This window comes from Herpailurus yagouaroundi, unplaced genomic scaffold (assembly GCF_014898765.1).
Source record: "Herpailurus yagouaroundi ecotype Mexico unplaced genomic scaffold, PumYag 180, whole genome shotgun sequence".
In the NCBI taxonomy this organism is placed as follows: Eukaryota; Metazoa; Chordata; class Mammalia; order Carnivora; family Felidae; genus Herpailurus; species Herpailurus yagouaroundi.
In genome coordinates, this window is record NW_024412411.1 from 1,579,803 (window position 1) to 1,601,041 (window position 21,239).

The 21,239-nt window shown below is 36.8% G+C and overlaps 1 protein-coding gene across 6 annotated transcripts in view; it reads left to right on the forward strand.

Moving 5' to 3' along the window:
* Positions 1 to 21,239, forward strand: part of NUP98 (nucleoporin 98 and 96 precursor) — a 119,188-nt gene that overhangs the window by 34,685 nt on the left and 63,264 nt on the right. For 4 of the 6 annotated variants that reach the window (XM_040489153.1, XM_040489152.1, XM_040489154.1 and 1 more), the window contains 4 exons: positions 2,934 to 3,026; positions 8,899 to 9,039; positions 15,169 to 15,302; positions 17,774 to 17,961. In XM_040489153.1, coding sequence (XP_040345087.1) covers positions 2,934 to 3,026; positions 8,899 to 9,039; positions 15,169 to 15,302; positions 17,774 to 17,961 — 556 coding nt within the window. The remainder of the gene's footprint in view (positions 1 to 2,933; positions 3,027 to 8,898; positions 9,040 to 15,168; positions 15,303 to 17,773; positions 17,962 to 21,239) is intronic. The other 2 variants (XM_040489156.1, XM_040489157.1) reach the window with 1 other exon arrangement.

Below are 21,239 nucleotides of genomic sequence, written 5' to 3' on the forward strand. Positions count from 1 at the left end.
GATTACACATATAAGTGAGATCATGCAGGTTTATCTTTCTCTGAATGGCTTATTTCACTTAGCATAATGCTTTCAAATTCCTTCCATGTTGTCACAGATGGCAATGTTTCATTCTCCTTTATGGCTGAATAATATTCATTGTATGTACATACCACATCTTTATCCATTTATCCATCAGTGGATACTTAAAATACAAAATACTGTTTTCAGTATTTTGGCTATTGTAAAAAATTATTTGTGTTTGTTTATTTATTTTGAGAGAGAGAGCGAATGCACACACAAGTGGGAGAGGGTCAGAGAGAGAGAGAGGGAGGGAGAGAATCCCAAGCAGCCTCGTGTTATCAGCACAGAGCCAGACACAGGGCTCACGCTCATAAACTTTAAGATGACTTGAGCTGAAACCAAGAGTCGGATGCTTAACCAACTGAGCCACCCAGACAGCCCTCACTGTGGTTTTGATTTGCATTTCCCTGATGATTAATGATGTTGAGCATCTTTTCATATGTCTTTGGTCCATCTGTATGTCTTCTTTGGAAAAATGTCTATTCAGATCCTCTGCCCGTTTTTAAATTAGATTATTTTTTTGCTATCATGTTGAGCTCTTTATATAGATATTAACTTCTTATCAGATGTGTGATTTACAGGTATTTTCCCTCATGCAGTAGCTTGTCTTTTCATTTTGTTGATGGTTTCCTTTGTTGTATAAAAGCCTTTTAAGTTTGATATAGTCCCAATTGTTTATTTCTGCTTTAGTTGCCTTTGCTTTTGGTGTCACATCCAAAAAGTCATTGCCCCAACAGATGTTACATAGGAGCTCACAGCCTATATTGTCTTCTAGGGGTTTTATACTTTCAGGTCTTGCAGTTCAAGTTTTTAATTTTTGTGTATGGTGTAAGATTGTGGTCCAGTTTCATTCTTTTGCTGTCCAGTTTTCCTAGCACCATTTATTGGACAAACTGTCCTCCTTTGTATATTCTTGGCTTCTTTGTTGTAAATTAATTAACCATTAATTAATCATCTTTAATTTTACTTTAAAAATTGTTTTGAAATAACAGAGTTGATCAACATTTGTCAGTAAGAATCTGAGGAAATGTGTGGTATAAACAGTGTAAGTTGGGACTTATTTCCCTCGTGTGGGTTTGAGGTAGTTCACAAGTATCTTATTTTCTGCTATTTATGGGAATGGAAGACCCTTTCCGGTTAAATTTTAACTCAAAAAAGAATATTTCCAAGTACATTTGTTTTCTTTAAAAAAACCAAAAACTGTGTTTGAGTAGCAGTACTGTTTTGTGGCATAGCTATTAGCACAATTGAAGAAAAGATTTAATGAGTATATGAATTAAATAGATTATGTCAGATTATATGCATTTTTTTAGTTTTTTATTTTGAGAAAAAGAGCACGTGAGCAAGGGAGGAGCAGAAAGAGAGGGAGAGAGAATCCCAGGCTCTGTGCAGAGCCTGACACAGGGCTTGATCATGAGATCATGATGACTTGAGCCAAAATCAGGAGTTGAATGCTTTACCGACTGAGCCACCAGGCACCCCTGATCACATGTATTTCTAAATGACATTAAAAATACATTTTCAAACTATTTAAATTCTTCAGCCTTTTTCTTGGTCTTTTTCTATTGAGATAATAATCCAAAGATTGGCATGACTAAGTATAATATTCTTATTTGGTGATAGTGTCATATATTCCAAGATACTCTTTACTAAGACTGTTATCTTTTAGAGCTGTTCCCCTCCATGATACCTTTTAAAAAGACTTCAAGTATTTCATGAACAAGGTTTGATTGATTTTTGTTTCCTCTTATCAAAAGAGATTAATGATAGGGGTACCTCACTGGCTTAGTTGGTGGAGCATACAGTTCTTGATCTCCGGGTTGTGAGGTAGAGCCCCATGTTGAGTGTAGAGATTACTTAACAATAAAATCTTTATGAAGAAAAACAAGAGATAAATGTTATGTTCATTAGCTGTTTTGTTGATATCATCTCCAAAAGGAGTACAGAAACTTTGTGGACCTATCTGAACAAAAGGTAAATAATAGCAGTAATGCAGTATAGGTTTCTTCTGGGGAAACCTATGGATTTTCAAGGGAAATTAATAGGATTTTCTCTAAAAGATCAGTCATAGTGAAGGAAGATGGGTTTAACTATCCACTATCTCTGATAATGAAACAGTTCAACCCAAGAAAAGTTATGTATACATTATTTTTAGTATCAGCTAGCTGAGTCCTTGAGTGCTCCTGTGGGCTGATTTGATTATGAGACCTCATAAAGGTGAAAGATGAGGATTAAAGTTCCTCATGTGTGGTCAGCCAGCCACACATTACTGCCCATGCAGGGTTTATCTGTTCAAAACCAGAGCTACTACTGTAGAAAATTTTATAGGTAAATTTCTGTTAGCAGGAACCTTTAGATTCAATAAAGTGTGTTTGTTGGCTGTCTTATTTTAAAAAAAAAATTTTTTTTTAAAGTTTACTTAAGTAATCTGTAGACCAAACGTGAGGCTCGAACTCAAAACCCTGACATCAAGAGCCACATTTTCTACTGACTGAGCCAGCCAGGTGTCCTGGACTGTCTTATTTTTAGTGAAAGCTGGAGGGAATTCATTTTTCTTCCATTAATTAAACATCAAAAATAGGTTTGAGTCTTACAAAGGGAATGTATATGCTCAAGCATAGTCACTTTGCTTTAATATTTCAAGTCTGAAACATAATTAAGTAAATAGGAAGATATGGGGGTCTGTTTACAGGCATCAAAATTTTAAAAACTTTAAAAATGTTAAAGTAGCCTGCCATTTAGGATTTCTAAATATTATTAACTGACAGGATACAAAGCTTAGGGTCAGACTGCCTTTTTAAAAATTCCCTTATACAGGAAATTGAGAGTTATATTAAAAGTACAGTCCACTCACTCTTTTGTCCTTCTAGGTTTCGGCACAAATACCAGTGGGAGTAGTATTTTTGGAAGTAAACCAGGACCTGGGACTCTGGGAACTGGCCTTGGTGCAGGATTTGGAACAGGTAAGGAACTGTACCACAAAATTTAGGCCTTCTAATTGTTGGAACGTAAGACAACTCTGTTTGATCTTATGCCTGGAAATAGGGTGTAGATATGCATTTTCTCAAACAGACTTATAAAACATTCTCAGCAGTTATGCTTTACCAGGTTTTAGAACATTTGGACATTTATCTTAGACATTTGGACACATATCTTATTTATGCTCCCATTCTACAAAATGTCTTATAGTCCTGGTCTATTTGGGACTTGTAGTATTTAATGTGAGACTTGTCAATATGACGGCATTATTAACTTCCCATTCCCTTGTGCTACCTTTGTAAAAGGGATTTAAGACTTTGAACTGTTTATCAAGTAAGCTTAATTACCCTAATAGGAAAACAGAGCCGTAAGAGCATAAGCTCTTTTACAAAGTCTGTGCATACTTCTCAGTTCTTTCCATCTTGATGTAGAGTTGAGATGTCACACCTGTGTCTCTGTTCCTACTGTTGATAATTAATTTTCAGTGCCTTTGAAGACACTGACCCTTCTTTTATTTATTTTTTAGTTTTTTAAAAAGAGGAGAGAGAGAGAGAGAGAATGTGAGTGAGGGGAAGGGAGAAGAGGGGTGAGAGAACCTTAAGCAGGCTCCACACTCAGCATGCAGCATGACAGAGGCCTTGATCTCACAACTCTGAGATCATGACCTGAGCTGAAATTAAGAATCAACACTTAACCAACTGAGCCACCCTGGCACCCCAGGCATTGACCCTCCTGCCTGCCCAACTGCTTTAAGCGATAAGAAGTGGTAGTGGTCATAAAACGAATAAGCGCTTCAGCATGTACAGTTCAACAGGGTTGTTAGAGCATATAGTTTTGCCTGTTTCCCAAGTCATCTGACTGTCATTTAGTTGCAGACTATTTATTTCCATGGTCTCTGCTTCCACCATCCAGTTATCTGTTGTCTTTGCTGTCATCATTTATCTGCCATCTCCTTTTTAATAGTACTTAATTTTATACTCTGAGCTATTTCCTTCCATTTCTTTTTAAAATAAAAGCTGTAAGTACTTGTGAAAAAAAACCCTCAACAATACAGAAGTGTCTTAACACCTTCCGGTTTGTGAAGTAACAGCTATTTAAAGTTTGGGATTTTGTCAGACCCCTTTATGTACATTTTGTACATTTTTCTCAAATGTACATGCACATACACATAGTTATACATGTGTGTGCTTTATATATATTTTTTTATTGTATTCTTAAGTAGAAACCACATCGTACAAGAGTGTCTTTTTTAAACCAAAGGCTAAGATACGTTAGTTGGATGTAGTATTTATGTAGTGCACTGCAAGCAGCATTTAAGGAAAAAAAAAATGAAAAAATTATTGTACAAAGCAAGGTTAAGTATTTAATTAAAAAAAACTTTTTTAATGTTTATTTTGGGGGGGGGGGGGTGCAGAGAGAGAGGGAGACACAGAATCTGAAGCAGGCTCCAGGCTCCTCTCTGTCAGCACAGAGCCTGATACAGGGCTCGAACCCACAGACTGTGAGATCATGACCTGAGCCTAAGCCGGAAACTTAACTGACTGAGCCACCCAGGTGCCCCAAGTATCATTTAATTTTTATTTTAATTAAATATGTGTATGTTATGGGTCTCTGTGTATTTTATATTGTGTGTTAATGGTCAAAAATGTTTCAAAATGAAAGCACCTTCATTATTCCTTATGTGATAATTCTTTGTTTCATTTTTTTCATTTCCCATGGCATTTGGGGCATATATTTTTTCTGTTAGTATTCCATTTTGTGTAGATGTCTGTATATATACATAAACATATACATAAACATATACAAATACCATAATTCAGCTTTCCCCTATTGGTAGACATTTGAGCTTTTTGATATTATTAGCAATGCAGTAATGAAGATCTTCATTACATAATTTTGTGTGTGTTAGTGTTACTATGGGATTGATACTTGGGATTGTGTCAGAGTATACACACAGTTTGAATTTTGGTCAGTCTTGCTAATTTGCCTTCCAAAAAGAATGCCAGTATGAATTTTTGTTCTCATTGTGTGAAAGTGCTCATTTTTCCCATGCCCTTTCCGTATTGTTGGACTTTTTCATCTTTACATCCGTGTTAGTGGAAATTGGTGTATTCTAGTGTGCATTTCACTAATTACTGGTGAAGGGTATCCTTAATGTATGTTTACTGGCCATTTGAATCTTTCAATTCCCTACTCAATATTTGATCATTGCTTCTTAATCTGTTTTTGAGAGTGTTTTAGATATTGTGGATATTAACTCTTTTGGGTTGTATGGTAGAGTTTTTTATTTGAACTTTTTAACTTATCCAAATTCTACCACTTATATTTAGCAAGAAATAAAAACTAAAAAGTTCTAAATTTTGTGCAGTGTAATCCCTAAACTTAAGCAGAATATATCATCTGACATCAGTGTTCTCTTGTAATCCTGGAGAAAAAAATTAGCTTTGGTGTGGGCAAATTAAGAGCTTTTCAAAGGTAGTTTTGACCCTAGACAGTTTGTGAACCATAAACCTAAGACCCAGGTAAGATGCTTATCCTAATGTCTGTTAGATATTTCTACTAAGTCTTTAAGTTTACTGCTTAATTTTATGGTATCATCATATACAAGTTTATTTTTATGTGGGCAAAGAGCCAAAGAGGCTTCTAGGTCTTGCAGGTTATTATCAGCAGTGCCTTTTCCTATAGTGCAAGTTATAAAATATCATGTAACTTTTTCTGATGCTATCATCTTCTCTTCCCCGATAATGTAATATCTCAGCCTTTTTATTTATTTGAATATGTTCAGTTATCCTTAAACAGTTCTGCATCACAGACAACAGATCCTGTTTTTACTGCCATTATATATCCCCCATTCATGCTTTGTATAAACTAAAACCCAAATAAAATCAGTAAATAATTTTACACCCCCAAACCTTAGCAGCACTAGATCATGTAGGAAATAAGAGTTCTGAGAACCAACAAGCATACGCTGTTTGAATTCTTTGATGATCACATCTGATAAAGCAGACTTGAGGCTTTGAGAGCAGTGTGTCTGGAGATGATTGTACATAAACATCCATGTTGATGAACTCTGCATTTCAAGTAGAATAGCACTGTAGCTTTGGGTGATGTCTTTTTGGGGCATTAGCTAAGTGGGTATTCCTATGCACCTTTTGTTTGGAGTAATGAAGATTCATACTTCTGTCTCAGCAGAAGTAAAATGTCCTGTAACAAATTTTCCTGTAAAATGTATTATTCCTTGACATTTGATATTCCCCACCTCCCATGTGCTCAGACCAAGGAACCCTCATTAAATCAGGGGTGTATACGTTTCTGATTTGACAGTGATATAAAGTATCATTATCACTATCTATAATATGCCATTTTCTTGGTAGTTAGTAATATTGCTATTTTTTTTTTTTAATGTTTATTTTTGAGAAAGAGAGAGCATGAGCTGGGGAGGGGCAGAGAGAGGGAGACACAGACTCCAAAGCCAGCTCCAGGCCCTGAGCTGTCAGCACAGAGCCTGATGCAGGGCTCGAACCCATGAACCATGAGACCATGACCTGAGCTGAATTCAAATGCTTCTTAACTGACTGAGCCACCCAGGTGCCCTGGTAGTTAGTAATATTAAGATATTTTAGTTCTTGGGGTGCCTGGGTGTCTCAGTCGGTTAAGCACCCAACTCTTGGTCGTGGCCCCAGGTCGTGATCTCACGGTTCATGAGTTAGAGCTCCACATAGGGCTCTATGCTGATGGTGTGGACCTGCTTGGGATTCTCTCCCTCTCTTCTGCCCCTTCTGCTTGCTCGTTCTCTCTCAAAATAAATAAACTTTAAAAGATTTCCAAAAAAAAGGAGATTTTAGTTCTTAAAATTTTCCATGAAGTAGTAAGTTTAGGGTGCATCTAGTAAAGTTTATTGTAATGCTAAGGTATACACAGAAAAATTTACCCAAAGCTAATAGATACCATAGATAAAATTAACTTCTAATCTCAAAAGGAATATAACCATTTTCACTTTTTTTCTTGAGCATCCTTGGAGTTTCTAGGGCCACTATTACAACATGGTGCCCCCCATATATCTGCTTTATGACTCCTACAACTAATCGTAAATATAGCGCATTTCATAAATTGACATTATTTTCCAGAATGTCCCTCAACCTGTGGATTCTTAGGAAGTCCTTTTTATTAAGCATAAAAAGCCATTTACGTAATATGAGCTAGATCTAGATAAAATATTTATTTTTCTATTGACAAATTGCAGCAGTATGCAGGCAGGTCAATTTATGATAGTCTCTTTCCAGGTGACCTGAACCTCCCAGTGCCTTTTTTATTCTTTTATTGGTAATTGAAATACAGTGATTTTTAGACTGTTTCATGGTTCTTCATGCAGGGCTCCTACAAAGGTGAAGGAAATGCATACCCATCCAGATGAGAAATTTTTGTCTATTTTATATATTCGTTTTTCTTCTAGGTTTTTGTTCATTGGTAAGGAGGTATTTGCTACCTGGAAAAATAAAGAATTCTGAAATTTGTGCTGTAAAGTATGTCTTTCAAGGAAGTAAATTCAGGTTTTCTGTTAATTTTCAACAATTTCTGATGGTTTGGGATTTTAAAAGAAGCCATTCCCTATTCCAAAGCTGTAGCAAAGGGATTGTCTTCTTGTTACTAATTAGACAGGGAATGTTTTGTCCATTCAGTAGTTACCCTCACTAATTTATTTTGTATGGATTCTCTGAGTATAAACTTCCTAGCCTTTTTTTGATTGCAATCTCAAAACAATTTGTATTCAGTATTTTAGATCTCTATGTATTGTATTTCTGAAGTGGTTTTTTTCTCTCTCAAGATGCATTGATGGCATTAAAACGAACTTTAGATCTTCCAAATTTCCAATAACTTTTTGAGGACAAGGAGATGGAAATTTTAAAAAAATTTAATGCCAATAGATCATTCTAAATAAATTCTCCCCAGTTTCACTGCTGAGAACAAGATCCATAAGCAAGATTCATTAGACTTTAAAACCTAAGTTTCTGCAGTGGTTTCCCCTTGGTGAAAATAAGTTCTACTCCCTCCAGTCTGATTTATGATGAAACTTGAGACTGTTTAGTAACCTCATCACAAAGCATTTAGCTTTTTATAAAACAAAACGTTTGTCTTGGTGTAAAGTAGTTTTCATGAGATAGTACACTTGAAAGTACTGCTTTTTGCTCCTCACAGATGTATTGGATTTGGTTTTCTGTAGTTTAGCCTGTATGTTAGTCAAAAAGATGACATTGTGATTGGTTCCTCTGCATATTTTGATTTGCAAATATTGATATTTAAAAATTGATTATTTTTTAATTCTTTCAAACTTCGTGTTACTATAGTGTAGTAAAGAACCCTGGTTGTATTCAGATGCACCAAGATTTGAACCTCATTTTCACCATCTACAACATTTGTGACAATTGAGCTAATTACTAAACACTTAGTTTTCTCATCTATAAAATGCAGATAATATGTCCTATTTCAGGCTTAGGAAGATTAAGTGAGGTACTAGCTAATATTTAATGAATATTAGTATCTACCAGTCCTCTTTTAAATGCTTAGTATGTGTTTATTCATTTTAACCTTAGGATAAATATCTAAGCTATGTATTATTATCTCATGTTATAGTTGAAGAATCCGAAGCACAGAGAAGTTAAGTGTTTTGCCTATGATGTATATAATGTTCTTAGCACAGTGCCTGGCATATAGTTAGCATTGACTGTATTAGCTCTTTTGTTGAAATGAGTGGTCATTATGAAGTTTCCAAATGTATTATATTTTTAAGTAACTGACCTCTGGTATAACATTCAAAGGATCTCCTGTGGCGCTTTTTCTTTCCTCTTGTCTCCGTAGCTCTTGGTGCTGGACAGGCATCTTTGTTTGGGAACAACCAACCTAAGATCGGAGGGCCTCTTGGTACAGGAGCCTTTGGGGCCCCTGGATTTAATACTACGACAGCTACTTTGGGCTTTGGAGCCCCCCAGGCCCCAGTAGGTAAGTGTCAGTCACTTTAGAAGGCTTTACTCAGTTGTATTTCTTGCTAATACTTAACTTGTTGACCTCATTTTCTACCCATTCCATCCCCCTACCAAAGCAGTACACAAACACACTTAAACAGTCATGTAGTACAGAAGGGTTTGTAACGGATCTTGGCCTTCTCCACTTCCCCACTCCCAGGCTTAGTCCCCCAAAGAAACCACTTTGTTACAGTCACTTTGTTTCCTGGTGTATAGTTAAGTTCATATCTCTAAACGATGTGCTTATGTTGATATGTTTTGCTTTATTAAGTTTTAATTTAACTTATTAATAGTAGATGAGAAATTTAGCTCACTTATCCTCTGTGTTCTTTATTCATTTCTAACATAGCTGTATTACTAAATTCCCTAAGTTTAGTTTTGTCCACTGAAGTGTTTTTCATACTTACTCATTTGAATAGCCCCCTCTGCCTACCACCTTTATTATTATTATTTTCTAACTTAAAATGAACTTTTTAGCTTAAATAGCTTTTTAAAAGAAAGCTGTTCTGTTGGAAATAAACATACCACCTGGCATACATAGGGTAACTGAGTGAATGAATGAGACAGAATGAAAGTAAGTCTCTTTACCATTAAGTCCATCTCCTGTACTATCATGACCCGTGTACCACATTTTGATAAGGCTTTTGCAAATTTAAGCTGTGTCCCTACATTGTTTTTCTTATTCTATCACCTGAGAGACAGTATTTCTTGAGTTCTCTTGGTCAAGGAAGAGTATTAGTGCCTTTTCTCACCCTTCTTTTTCCTCTTCTTTTGTCATGTTTATATTTTCATATTGATAACATTGATGATGTATTCTGTCCTATAGTTATTAATTTTTTCTTAGATTAAAGAATAAAAGTTTTAATGTGAGCGTAGCATTTTATTACAACTATGAAAACACTGCTGCCCAGCCAAGTACACCTTTCTCATACAGCTTTTTCTTTCTCCTAGAATTTCTTTTTTCCCTTTGCATTACCAGCCCTTATCACCTTCCTGAACCAGTCCAAATTCTTAAGGTTTCAGAATTCTTTTTTACTCTGAATACATCATTCCTTGATCCCTCTGTTCTCCTGCAGAAGTATGAACTCTGATTATTCCCTGGGCCTTCAGCATTGCTCCTGATACTCCCTTCAAGTTTACTCAGTGAGAACTGTTCTGTCCTGAATGTAGGGTTTTCCTCTTTATTTCCTGGAATGTATTTTTAAGTAAATTACATATGAAAGATAAACTTTGATCACTTACAATTCTGACAGTACAGAACCTTTTTTGTTCCTCACGCTTTAATATTATGGAATTCTGTGAAAATAATTTATCCTCAGAACTTGGACTATATTCCTTTCATTAACCATTATTTGTTGAGAAGTCTAATGCCTTTCTGATTCTTGAGACTTGTTCCATTCCCCACAAGGACTTAGGATTGTCTCTTTATTCGGAAATGTCACTGAATTGCTTATACCTTTTCTATCTTAATTGTTAATTTTTTTCTTTTTCTTTTTTTTAAAGAGAGAGAGTGCACGAGCTGGTTATAAGGGCAGAGAGAGAGAATCTTAAGCAGGCTCCATGCTCAGTGAGGAGCCCAATCATGACCGCCAAAATCAAGAGTCAGACGCACAATCTACCTAACCACCCAGGCGCCCCGCTACGTTAATGCTTGATTTTTAAACTGTGTTTCTATTTTTTTAGATTTTTTACTGTCTTCTAAATCATTTTATTTATTTTGAGAGAGACAAAGAGAGTGTGAGGGGCAGAGAGAGAGAGAATGCCAAGCAGGCTCTCTGCTGCCAGCGCAGAGCCCGATGGGGGGCTTGATCTCAATAACCATGAGATAATGACCTGAGCTAAGTCAAGAGTCAGACACTTAACTGACTGAGCCACCCAGGCATCCTGAATTTTTATTTTTAACTTACATGAATTCTTTCTCATTCTTTGAAACTTCTTTTTTTTAAGTATCCTGTTCTTAGATGCCATTATTTCTTGAAACTTTGAATTTGTTAATTGGCATTAAAATTTTTTTTAAGACTCTTCTGTGCCTTACCTCTTCAGGGTTATTTTTGCTTTGGTCTTATTCTTTAATGCTCCGTGATCCTTACCATTTAAGAATAAAATAATAAAAAGCTTATTGGCAACTTATGTATATGGGTAGAGCTTGTTTACCAGTAAGCTTCACTTCAAGGTGCGTAGTCCAGAAACCAGCTATTGTCCAAGGGTCCCCTGATGATTAGAATGCCACATTCTTAGCTCTGGGATGATGCAAGTACTGAAACTAGTTGCCCTTGTTCTTTCCAAGTATTAACTTTGTTTCATCAGAGGCAAACTCTCTGATGTTTGGCTTATCTGTTAAGCATCAGGGATTAGGAGGATGAAGGTATAGGTGTTTTGTACATGTACTTTACATTGATTTATCTCTCCTGCTTTCAGTCTCACTTCATCAAACTTGGTGTCATTGAATCCCTAATCTTTCTGGGATTCTCCAGGGCAGATAAACTCTACGTTGGGCTGTAATCCCCTATGAATGTACTCTAAACGTAGTTCGCTGTATCCTGCTTTGTCACTCCTCTGTCCACTTCTTTCCCCTAGAAATTTGTTATATTTTATCAAATGCTCATTTGTTACTTCCCATTCTTTGTTGGTGTGGGTTATATAGATACATTTTAATTTGTTTTAAACATAGATTTTACTTAGATCTTTGGAAGTAGTGGAGGTGAATTAGAATTCCAGTTGACCTCCGGGTGCCTGGGTGGCTCAGTCAGTTAAGCGTCTGACCCTGTTTCCGCTCAGGCCATGATCTCACAGTTCATGGGTTTGAGACCCGCATTGGGTTTTGCACTGGCAGCAGGGAGTCTGCTTGGTATTCTCTCCTTCTCTTCCCTCTGTCCCTCCCCCATGCATGCACGTGTACTTGCTCTCTCAAAAATAAATAAATACAAACTTTAAAAAAATAAAATAGGGCGCCTGGGTGCCTCTTTTGGTTAAGCATCTGACTCTTGATTTCAGCTCAGGTTGTGATTTCACAGTTGTGAGATCCCCATGTCATGCTCTGTGCTGGGTGTGGAGCCTGCTTAAGATTCTCCTTCTCCCTCTGCCCCTCCCCCACTTGTGTGTGCAGGCAGTCTTCTTTCTCTCTTAAAAAAAAATCAGCTTTATCATTAAAAGTGATATTTTCAGTTTTATTTCTTTTCCTTAGTTTTAGTTGTTTTCACTAGAAAGGGTACCATACATATTTGTAACCTGCCATTTTTACTTGGATAGTACTGTGTTTTGAATGGTTTTTGATAATCCATCTTCTAAAATCAATTAAAAGGTCCTGACACAAGCATTTAATAGTATAGTTACATGTAGTAGTGTCACCACAAACTTAAAAGTAGTTATGTTGACTTTTAGAATGTACATCTTTGCATCACAGGACACTTAACTGTAAGGTGCTTTAGAGTTTATATGAGTCTGAGTCCACTCTTAACGGTGGGAGTCCCTCACTTACAGTTTTCCAAATCAGTCTAGTCCATTGTTTTGTTCAGGTTGTTTAGAAATCAAAACATGCCTCTGTAGAATTTCCACTCAGTGGTTCTAAGCTAAGCAAACCAGTTTGTTACAGTTTTTCTTGCAGTAACCCTGTTGTCTTTCTTCAAGGTAAAGTATCATCAGTTTTTTCTATTCTCAGACTTTGATTTTATACCTTTTCCTATCCCTTTAATCATTTGGTCATGATGAGTCTTCTCAGTATGTTGTCAAATTATTGTGACCAGAATTGAATATTTATAACGCAAATGGTAGCTTAACAAATGCTTACATGCTTGTGAGTTCTCTTATTTTTGGTAACATATTAGCTCTCTTGTCTGTATATGTAAATCATACAGTTAACTTAGAGAAGATTTCATATTTAAACCTACAAAAATAAAAATATCCTCACACACTTTCCTAATTATGTTTAGATTTGTTAAAGGAGTTCTTACTCTTTTGAGTAAGCCCAGGTGGGGTGAACTATTATACTTGTTAATGATGAGATGAGCTGGTGCAGGTCAACATTATTTTTAATGGATAATTGGCTGTCAAATACCAAACTTGACTAGTGAATATTAGAGTTCTTTTATAATTTTTTAACGTTTATTTATTTATTTATTTATTTATTTATTTATTTATTTAAAAAAAATTTTTTTAACATTTATTTATTTTTGAGACAGAGAGAGACAGAGCATGAACGGGGGAGGGTCAGAGAGAGAGGGAGACACAGAATCTGAAACAGGCTCCAGGCTCTGAGCGGTCAGCACAGAGCCCGATGCGGGGCTCGAACTCACGGACCATGAGATCATGACCTGAGCTGAAGTCAGACGCTTAACCGACTGAGCCACCAGGCCACCCCTATTTATTTTTGAGACAGAGAGAGACAGAGCATGAACGGGGGAGGGTCAGAGAGAGAGAGACACACACACAGAATCTGAAACAGGCTCCAGGCTCTGAGCTGTCAGCACAGAGCCCGACGCGGGGCTTGAACTCACGAACCTCGAGATCATGACCTGAGCCGAAGTCGGACGCTTAACCGACTGAGCCACCCAGGCGCCCCTAGAGTTCTTTTAAAAACATCCAGGTTTTCTTGAATTTCCTTGAATAGTCCACAGAATAACACTGTGCTGTTATTGTGTGGTACTGTGTACCAAAACTGCTTTTCTAAATCTTTTCCCTGCTGATGGTCTTAAATTGGATTTAGGAACTTTCCAGTACAGATGATTTATTATATGCTCTTAAAATGGACATCTCCTCTGGGTTTCACAATCTTGAGCAAACTTGCATTCTCTGCTGATATATTAGTATACAGTGTTTTAGTATTTAATTGATAAATCTGATTTTAAAAAAGCTTAATTTGACTAAGGTGGATCTACCCCTTTTTCATTAATTTAGCTTTAGCTGTCCTGGATTTGTTGTTGCTGCTGCTGCTGCTGTGGTTTTTTCCTCTATTATGAGTACTAAAATTCTCCAAATGTTTTGTTTGTGGCACTTCTTTAATGTGGATTACCTAATATAATTTGGTGTTAGCCGTATTTTAAACATTTATAAAGGAAAAAAGTATTTTTATCTCTAAGATGACTTAAGTATGATTTGACTTTTTATCAGTATTTTTGAAAATACTAATTTTGTAAAGCAGTTTCTTCATCAATCAAGATATAGTACCGATAGTTGTGGGGTTTGTTTTGTTTTTACTGTGTATGATTGTAGATTATCATTCCTTGTCTGTTCCCTGAATTCTCTGTGACTAATGACATGTTTTTACACTTAGAAAATTAGATTAATTGGAGTGATACTTTTTCTTTCAATTTACTTGAATGTAATAGGAATATTAAATGTAAATAATAAACATATAAGGACACCTTAGCAACTATCTTCATTTTTTATATGCCACTTTCTTCCTCTAGTCTTAGTTGTTCTGCAATTTTTACTTATTAAATCAAAGATGTTTCCTTATTTCCACAGTGAAACACATTGTCATTATTTTTAATACCTACTTAACCCACCATGTTGATGTGTCATGATTTTTACAGCTGTTAATGTTGGACATAGGTTGTTCCCAAGTCTTAACTATAACAGATAATATTCATCACTTACAAACATTTCTTTATTTTGTTTCTAGTTTAATGAAGTCCTTGGGTTAAATTTCCATGATGGAAACAAGTAGGTTAAAAAACATAAAAACAGTACTTGTTTTATGTACTGTCATACCGTTTCTTTTAGACAGAGTAAACCAATTTGTAATGTTTCTAGAAGTCAAAGACTGTAACTCTTTCTATACAGCTGTGGCACTGATAGATAATGACGTAGGTATAATATATTTTTTCAGGGTTGTTTTAAATTTTATTTCATTGATTATTGACAGTGAACACTTAAGTAAAAATTTTTGTGTGTTATCTCTTATGAAATGTCTCTTCATATCTTTGACCCATTAGTTTTTTGATTGTTGGTTTTCTTCACAGTTTGCTCCTCTGCTTCCCACCAATAATGCTGTTGAGTGAGTCTGAATGTTTTGAAGGTGTTTCCAAAACAGTTGTGTTCTCTTGCTATAAATGCATTGGATCCTTGGACTGATAATCTTGCTTTTTCTTTTCTTTTTTTAAAAAAGCTTTGACAGATCCCAATGCTTCTGCTGCCCAGCAAGCTGTTCTCCAGCAGCATATCAATAGCCTAACATACTCACCTTTTGGAGATTCTCCTCTCTTCCGGAATCCCATGTCAGACCCTAAAAAGAAAGAAGAGGTAAATTTAAGGATGCTTTTATAAAGTTTATTCTCAGGTTAGAAGAAACTAGCTGTGTAGAATGTAATTTCTTACATATATAGCCTAAGCAAAGCTAGGTGTAGTTAAGTTTTTAAGACACATTATGCTTTTTTCTGGGCAAAAAATTATGTTTGGAATTATTATTATCTGGAGGGCAGCATGGCAGTGAAATGAACACTGGACTGGAGATGAGGGCTGAGACTTTCAATAGCTCTGAACTAAGGCATGTATTATTATTCCCATTTTATAGTTGAGCAAACCTAAGGCTCAGAGAGGCTGATTTTCCTAAAATAATGCTGTTAAGTGGCACATCAATATCTTTTCTCCTGGTTGCTGCAGTTAACTTTGTCTTAATCTTTTATGCTCTAGTGTCAAAGTAATAATCTTTTGCTCACTGTGGTGTGGTGTTAAAAGTAGTCTTTGGTCTGTTTGATCATTGTGTTACCATGTACAACTGATGAGACCTTGAGCATGTTATTTTGCCTCTGAATGTGTTTCCTCATCTGTAAAATGGGAATGGTAATACTGTTTAGTGTTCAGAATTAAATGAGATGATGCATACCTGGCTTATAGTAAGTTGATCAGTCTATAGCTCTTCAATCATTTCTGTCATCTTATTTCTCCCTCAGCTGGCTATTGAATTAACCTTGGTTGTTTTTTTTTTAATTTTTTTTTTTAATGTTTTTATTTATTTTGGGGACAGAGAGAGACAGAGCACAAGTGGGTTAGGGGCAGAGAGAGAGGGAGACAGAATCTGAAGCAGGCTCCAGGCTCTGAGCCGTCAACACAGACCCTGACGCAGGGCTCGAACTCAGGGACTGTGAGATCATGACCTGAGCTGAAGTTGGACACTCAACCAACTGAGCCACCCAGGCGCCCCTTGAATTAACCTTGTAACTGGATATAATGAGAAGATAGGAACTTAAAGTGCTTTTTAACACGCTATGTAAATGTAAGTTGTGCTTAGATGAACATTGTGTGTTAGTGGCACAGCATAATTTTAGGCCTAAACATGTGCTGGTCACTGTGTTCAGTACTGAGGATACAAAATGAAAGCAAGAACTTATTCTCTGAGAACTTGCTATTTAGTGAGGAAGATCAGATCTGTTAGGGTGTTTAAATTTACTCAAGCTCAATATAGTATATACAGTCAGCTGATGAATGGATAAACAAAATGTTGTAGATCTATATGATGAATATCATTCAGTCATAAAAAGGAATGAAGTACTGATACTGTGTATGACATGGATGGACCTTGAAAACATGCTAGGTGAAATAAACCAGACACAAGAGGCCACATGATTCCATTTATATAAAATGCCTAGAATAGGCAAATTTATACAGACAGAATAGATTCATGTTTGCTGAATTTTAAGGGCTGGAATCGGGAGGCACAGCATTTCTTTTTGCGGTGAGGGGAATGTTTTGGACTTAGATATTGGTGGTTCTTGCACAACTTATTAAATATACTAAAACCCACTGGATTGTATGCATTAAAATGGTAAATTTTATGTTAAAGAAGAGTATTTAAAGTTTGATAAGGCTTTGCAAAAGAGGTCACATTTAACTTTTTTTGAGTATGTATGTAGAAGTTGGTAGGTCTAAGTCAAGACATTCCAAGCAAAGGCACACAATTGTGAAATATCACAAAAAATATCTAGGAAGGTTCACTGTTGCAGAGAGTTTCACACTGGTGCAAACAATTTACACTGTGACAAGAACAATGAATTGTGACAGGTTTTATATGTTAGACATTGTTGTTTCAAGTGGTTGTATAATCCCATGTATAATGTTTAGGAAAACAAATATAAAACATCCCGAAGATGCTATAGAAGCATAATAAAGGTGCCATCAAAATCAACTTGAAGTGGGTTTTTTTGTTTGCTTAATTTAATGTTTATTTAGTTTTTGAAAGAGTGTGCGTGCACAAGCTGGGGAGGGGCAGAGAGAGAGCGGGAGACACAGAATCTGAAGCAGGCTACAGGCTCAGCACAGGGCTCAGACTCACAGACTGCGAGCTTATGCCTGAGCTGAGGTCAGACGCTTAACCGATTAAGCCACCCAGGCATCCCTGAAGTCTTAATTTAGTTGTGTCTCTTCCACTAACTTGTAATTTCCTCAAAAATCAGGGGAAGTGATTTTATTATTTTTATTGTGAGTGCTTAGTGTTTGACTCATGGCAATTAGCAGTGTTTACTAAATGATGAATAAATGAAAGCTATTATTTTTTCAGAGTGATTTGGATTGCGTGGAAGTTGAATAGCAATTCATGGGCACATCTCAGTTTATTTTGAAGTGTGACATTTTTGGTTTAGTTGAAAAATAAACAGAGGTATCTAGTTGGGTGACTGGCAGATAGGAGATTTGAACTCTATTCTTACAAGTTTTTTAAGACCAAAACAATGCCTTTGAATTAAACTAGAACTGTCCTTGATGGTTTTGTTTTTCAGAGATTGAAACCAACAAATCCAGCAGCCCAGAAGGCTCTCACTACACCCACTCATTATAAACTAACACCCCGTCCTGCCACCAGAGTTCGACCAAAGGCTTTACAGACAACAGGCACAGCGAAGTCCCATCTGTTTGATGGGCTGGATGATGATGAGCCATCCTTAGCCAATGGAGCATTCATGCCTAAGTGAGTTTACTTTTGTCAGCATAAATTAAGTGTGAATATTAATTTAAACTAAGTACAAAATAATGTATAATTATTTACCTGAATGTAATAGAAATGTTGTGTTTAGGTTTTTGTTTTTAACTTGAAAAATAGAGAACATTACAGATAATAAAAGTGACCTGATCATTCCTAAGGGTGACCATGGTTAACATAAAAATATTTAGATTAATATGTTTCTAGTTTTACATATGCATGTTTTTTGTTTTATTTTGAGAATTTAGTCCTTGCATAATTTTATTTTTTTTTATTTAAAAAAAAATTTTTTTTTAACGTTTATTTATTTTTGAGACAGAGAGAGACAGAGCATGAACAGGGGAGGGTCAGAGAGAGGGAGACACAGAATCTGAAACAGGCTCCAGGCTCTGAGCTGTCAGCACAGAGCCCGACGCGGGGCTCGAACTCACGGACCGTGAGATCATGACCTGAGCCGAAGTCGGACGCTTAACCGACCAAGCCACCCAGGCGCCCCTGCATAATTTTATTTTTAATCAGAAGGTACTTTTTTCTTAAAACTTAAATTTGCCAAACCAATTAAGAAGAAGCTCTCTACATATTTTTATATTTCCATACATACAGGTATTGAACCAATAATAATTACATAGGAAAAAATACACAAAGTATGTAGAAGAGCTGTTGGTAAACATTTAAAATTAAATTTAAATTATGCAGTAGAGCAAATATGCCCTAGAGTGCTAACATGAACATGGAAATAAAATGAAAAATACATAGAAAATTGTTACCAGTAGTTAACATTTGGAAATGTAATTTCAGAGCATTTCATTTCTGCGTTATTTTTCTAGATACATAGTTGGACACACAGATGCATACTCTGGCTTTTTTTTTTTTTTTTTTTTTTTAATTTAAGTAATACCTACACCCCACATGGGACTTAACTCATGACCCCGAGTTCAAGAGTCGCATGTTTCTCTGACAGAGCCAGCCAGGTGCTTCTACACAGGTTTTGTTTTGTTTTTTGTTTTTGTTTTTTAAGTTTATTTATTTAGAGAGAGAGGAGGGGCAGAGAGAGAGAATCCCAAGCAGGCTCTACGCTGCCAGTGCAGAGCCCCACATAGGGCTTGATCCCACGAACTGTGAGATCTCAAGTCAGCTGTTTAACTGGCTGAGCCACCCAGGTGACCCTACAGATGCTTTTTTTTTTTTTTTTTTTTTCCAACATTTATTTATTTTTGGGACGGAGAGAGGCAGAGCATGAACGGGGGAGGGGCAGAGAGAGAGGGAGACACAGAATCGGAAACCGGCTCCAGGCTCTGAGCCATCAGCCCAGAGCCCGACACGGGGCTCGAACTCACGGACCGCGAGATCGTGACCTGGCTGAAGTCGGACGCTTAACCGACTGTGCCACCCAGGCGCCCCTACAGATGCTTTTTTAACAGCAAGTACTTTAATCAGAAGAGTGTGGTTTTGGCCTTTTTTTTTTTAAGCTGTGGAGAAAAAGTGGAAATTCATCACGTGCAGCTCTTTATTTATGAATGTTACTAAGTTAAAAAAAATTACTGTTTCCTTAAAAATATGGTGGGCTACTGCTTCAGAAAAGATGCAAAGTCCATTTTCATACAGTTCTTAGCATATCATTGGATTATTTTGAAGGCAGGGACTGTATGATTCATGTTTATGTGTCAGCATTTAGCAATTTGTTTGGCACAGAAAAGATTAGGGTGGGAAGGTACACATTTTGCTGGTAATACCACCCATATCCCCTTCTTGGCTTCCACTTCTGTGTTACTGCTCTCAACTGTCTTAATGTATTAGAAATATTTTACACGATTCATCTCTCCTTCCTTTTTTTTTTTTTGAGAGAGAGAGAGGGCGCAAGTGAGTGAGGGGCAGAGAGAGACAGAGAGAGAGGCGAGGCTGGTGGCTCGTGCTCACAAACCATGAGATCATGACCTGAGCTGAAGTCAGGTGCCTAACTGACTGAGCCACCCAGGGACCCTCCTTCCTTGATTCTTTAATTGACTTCCAGGAACCCCACACTTGCCTAGTTTTCTTCCTACTATACTGGTTGCCCTCTGTCTCCTTGGCTGGTTCCTCCTCTACTCAACCTCTTAAAATTGGAATGCCCCTGAGCTCAGTTCTTGATCACATTTTCTTTACTGTCTCAGAGTGATTTAATTTAGTTTCATAGCTTTGTATGTCGTCTATAGTCTGATGATTCCCAAACTTCTATCTCCACTCCCGACCTCTCTCCCAAACTCCGGATTTTTATATCCAGCCCTACTCAACATCTCCACTTGGATGTCTAAAAGATATTTAGGGGCGCCTGGGTGGCGCAGTCGGTTAAGCGTCCGACTTCAGCCAGGTCACGATCTCGCGGTCCGTGAGTTCGAGCCCCGCGTCAGGCTCTGGGCTGATGGCTCGGAGCCTGGAGCCTGTTCCGATTCTGTGTCTCCCTCTCTCTCTGCCCCTCCCCTGTTCATGCTCTGTCTCTCTCTGTCCCAAAAATAAATAAATGTTGAAAAAAAAAAATTTTAAAAGATATTTATTTCAAAATTAATGTTTACAACACTGAACTCCTCATCTTCCACCTCAAACCTGTTACATCCAAACTTCTATCAGATAATTGCATTTCTGTCATTCTAGCTGCTCAGGCCAGAAACTTTGGAATCCTTTACTTCTTTCATATGTCCCACATCTAAACCATCAGCAAATCTTCTTTGTTGTACCTACAAAGATTACCCAGCATCTGACCAATTATTAACCACTCTACTACCACTCTACTACCCTGATCCAAGCCATCATCATCTCTTCACTGAATTATTACATATTCTCCTGATCTTTCAGCTTTTACCCTTACCCTTCTGCATTCTATTCTGAATGTAGCTAGAGATCTATTTGAAGTGTTAAGTCATATCATGTCACTCTTCTCTTCAAAACTGTGTGGTGATTGATTTTTTACTCAGAGTAAAAGCCAAATTCTGTGCAATGGTGTGTAAGGTACTGTTAAGATCTGACCTTCCATTACCTGTATGAATGCGACTACTACTACTCTCCATTGTCTACTCCACTCTAATTTTACTGCCTCCTTGCCACTGTTAGGACAGAAAAGCCATGTATTGCCTTTCAGTCTTTGCCCTGCTTGTTCTTTTTGCACTGAAACACTTCTTCCGATAAATCCTTATAGTTAACCCTCAGTGTTTAGTCACATGTCCCCTCAATGAAGATTACTTGGACCAGTCTATTGAAAATCGCACTCATCTTTTCTCGTCAGCATTCCCCCC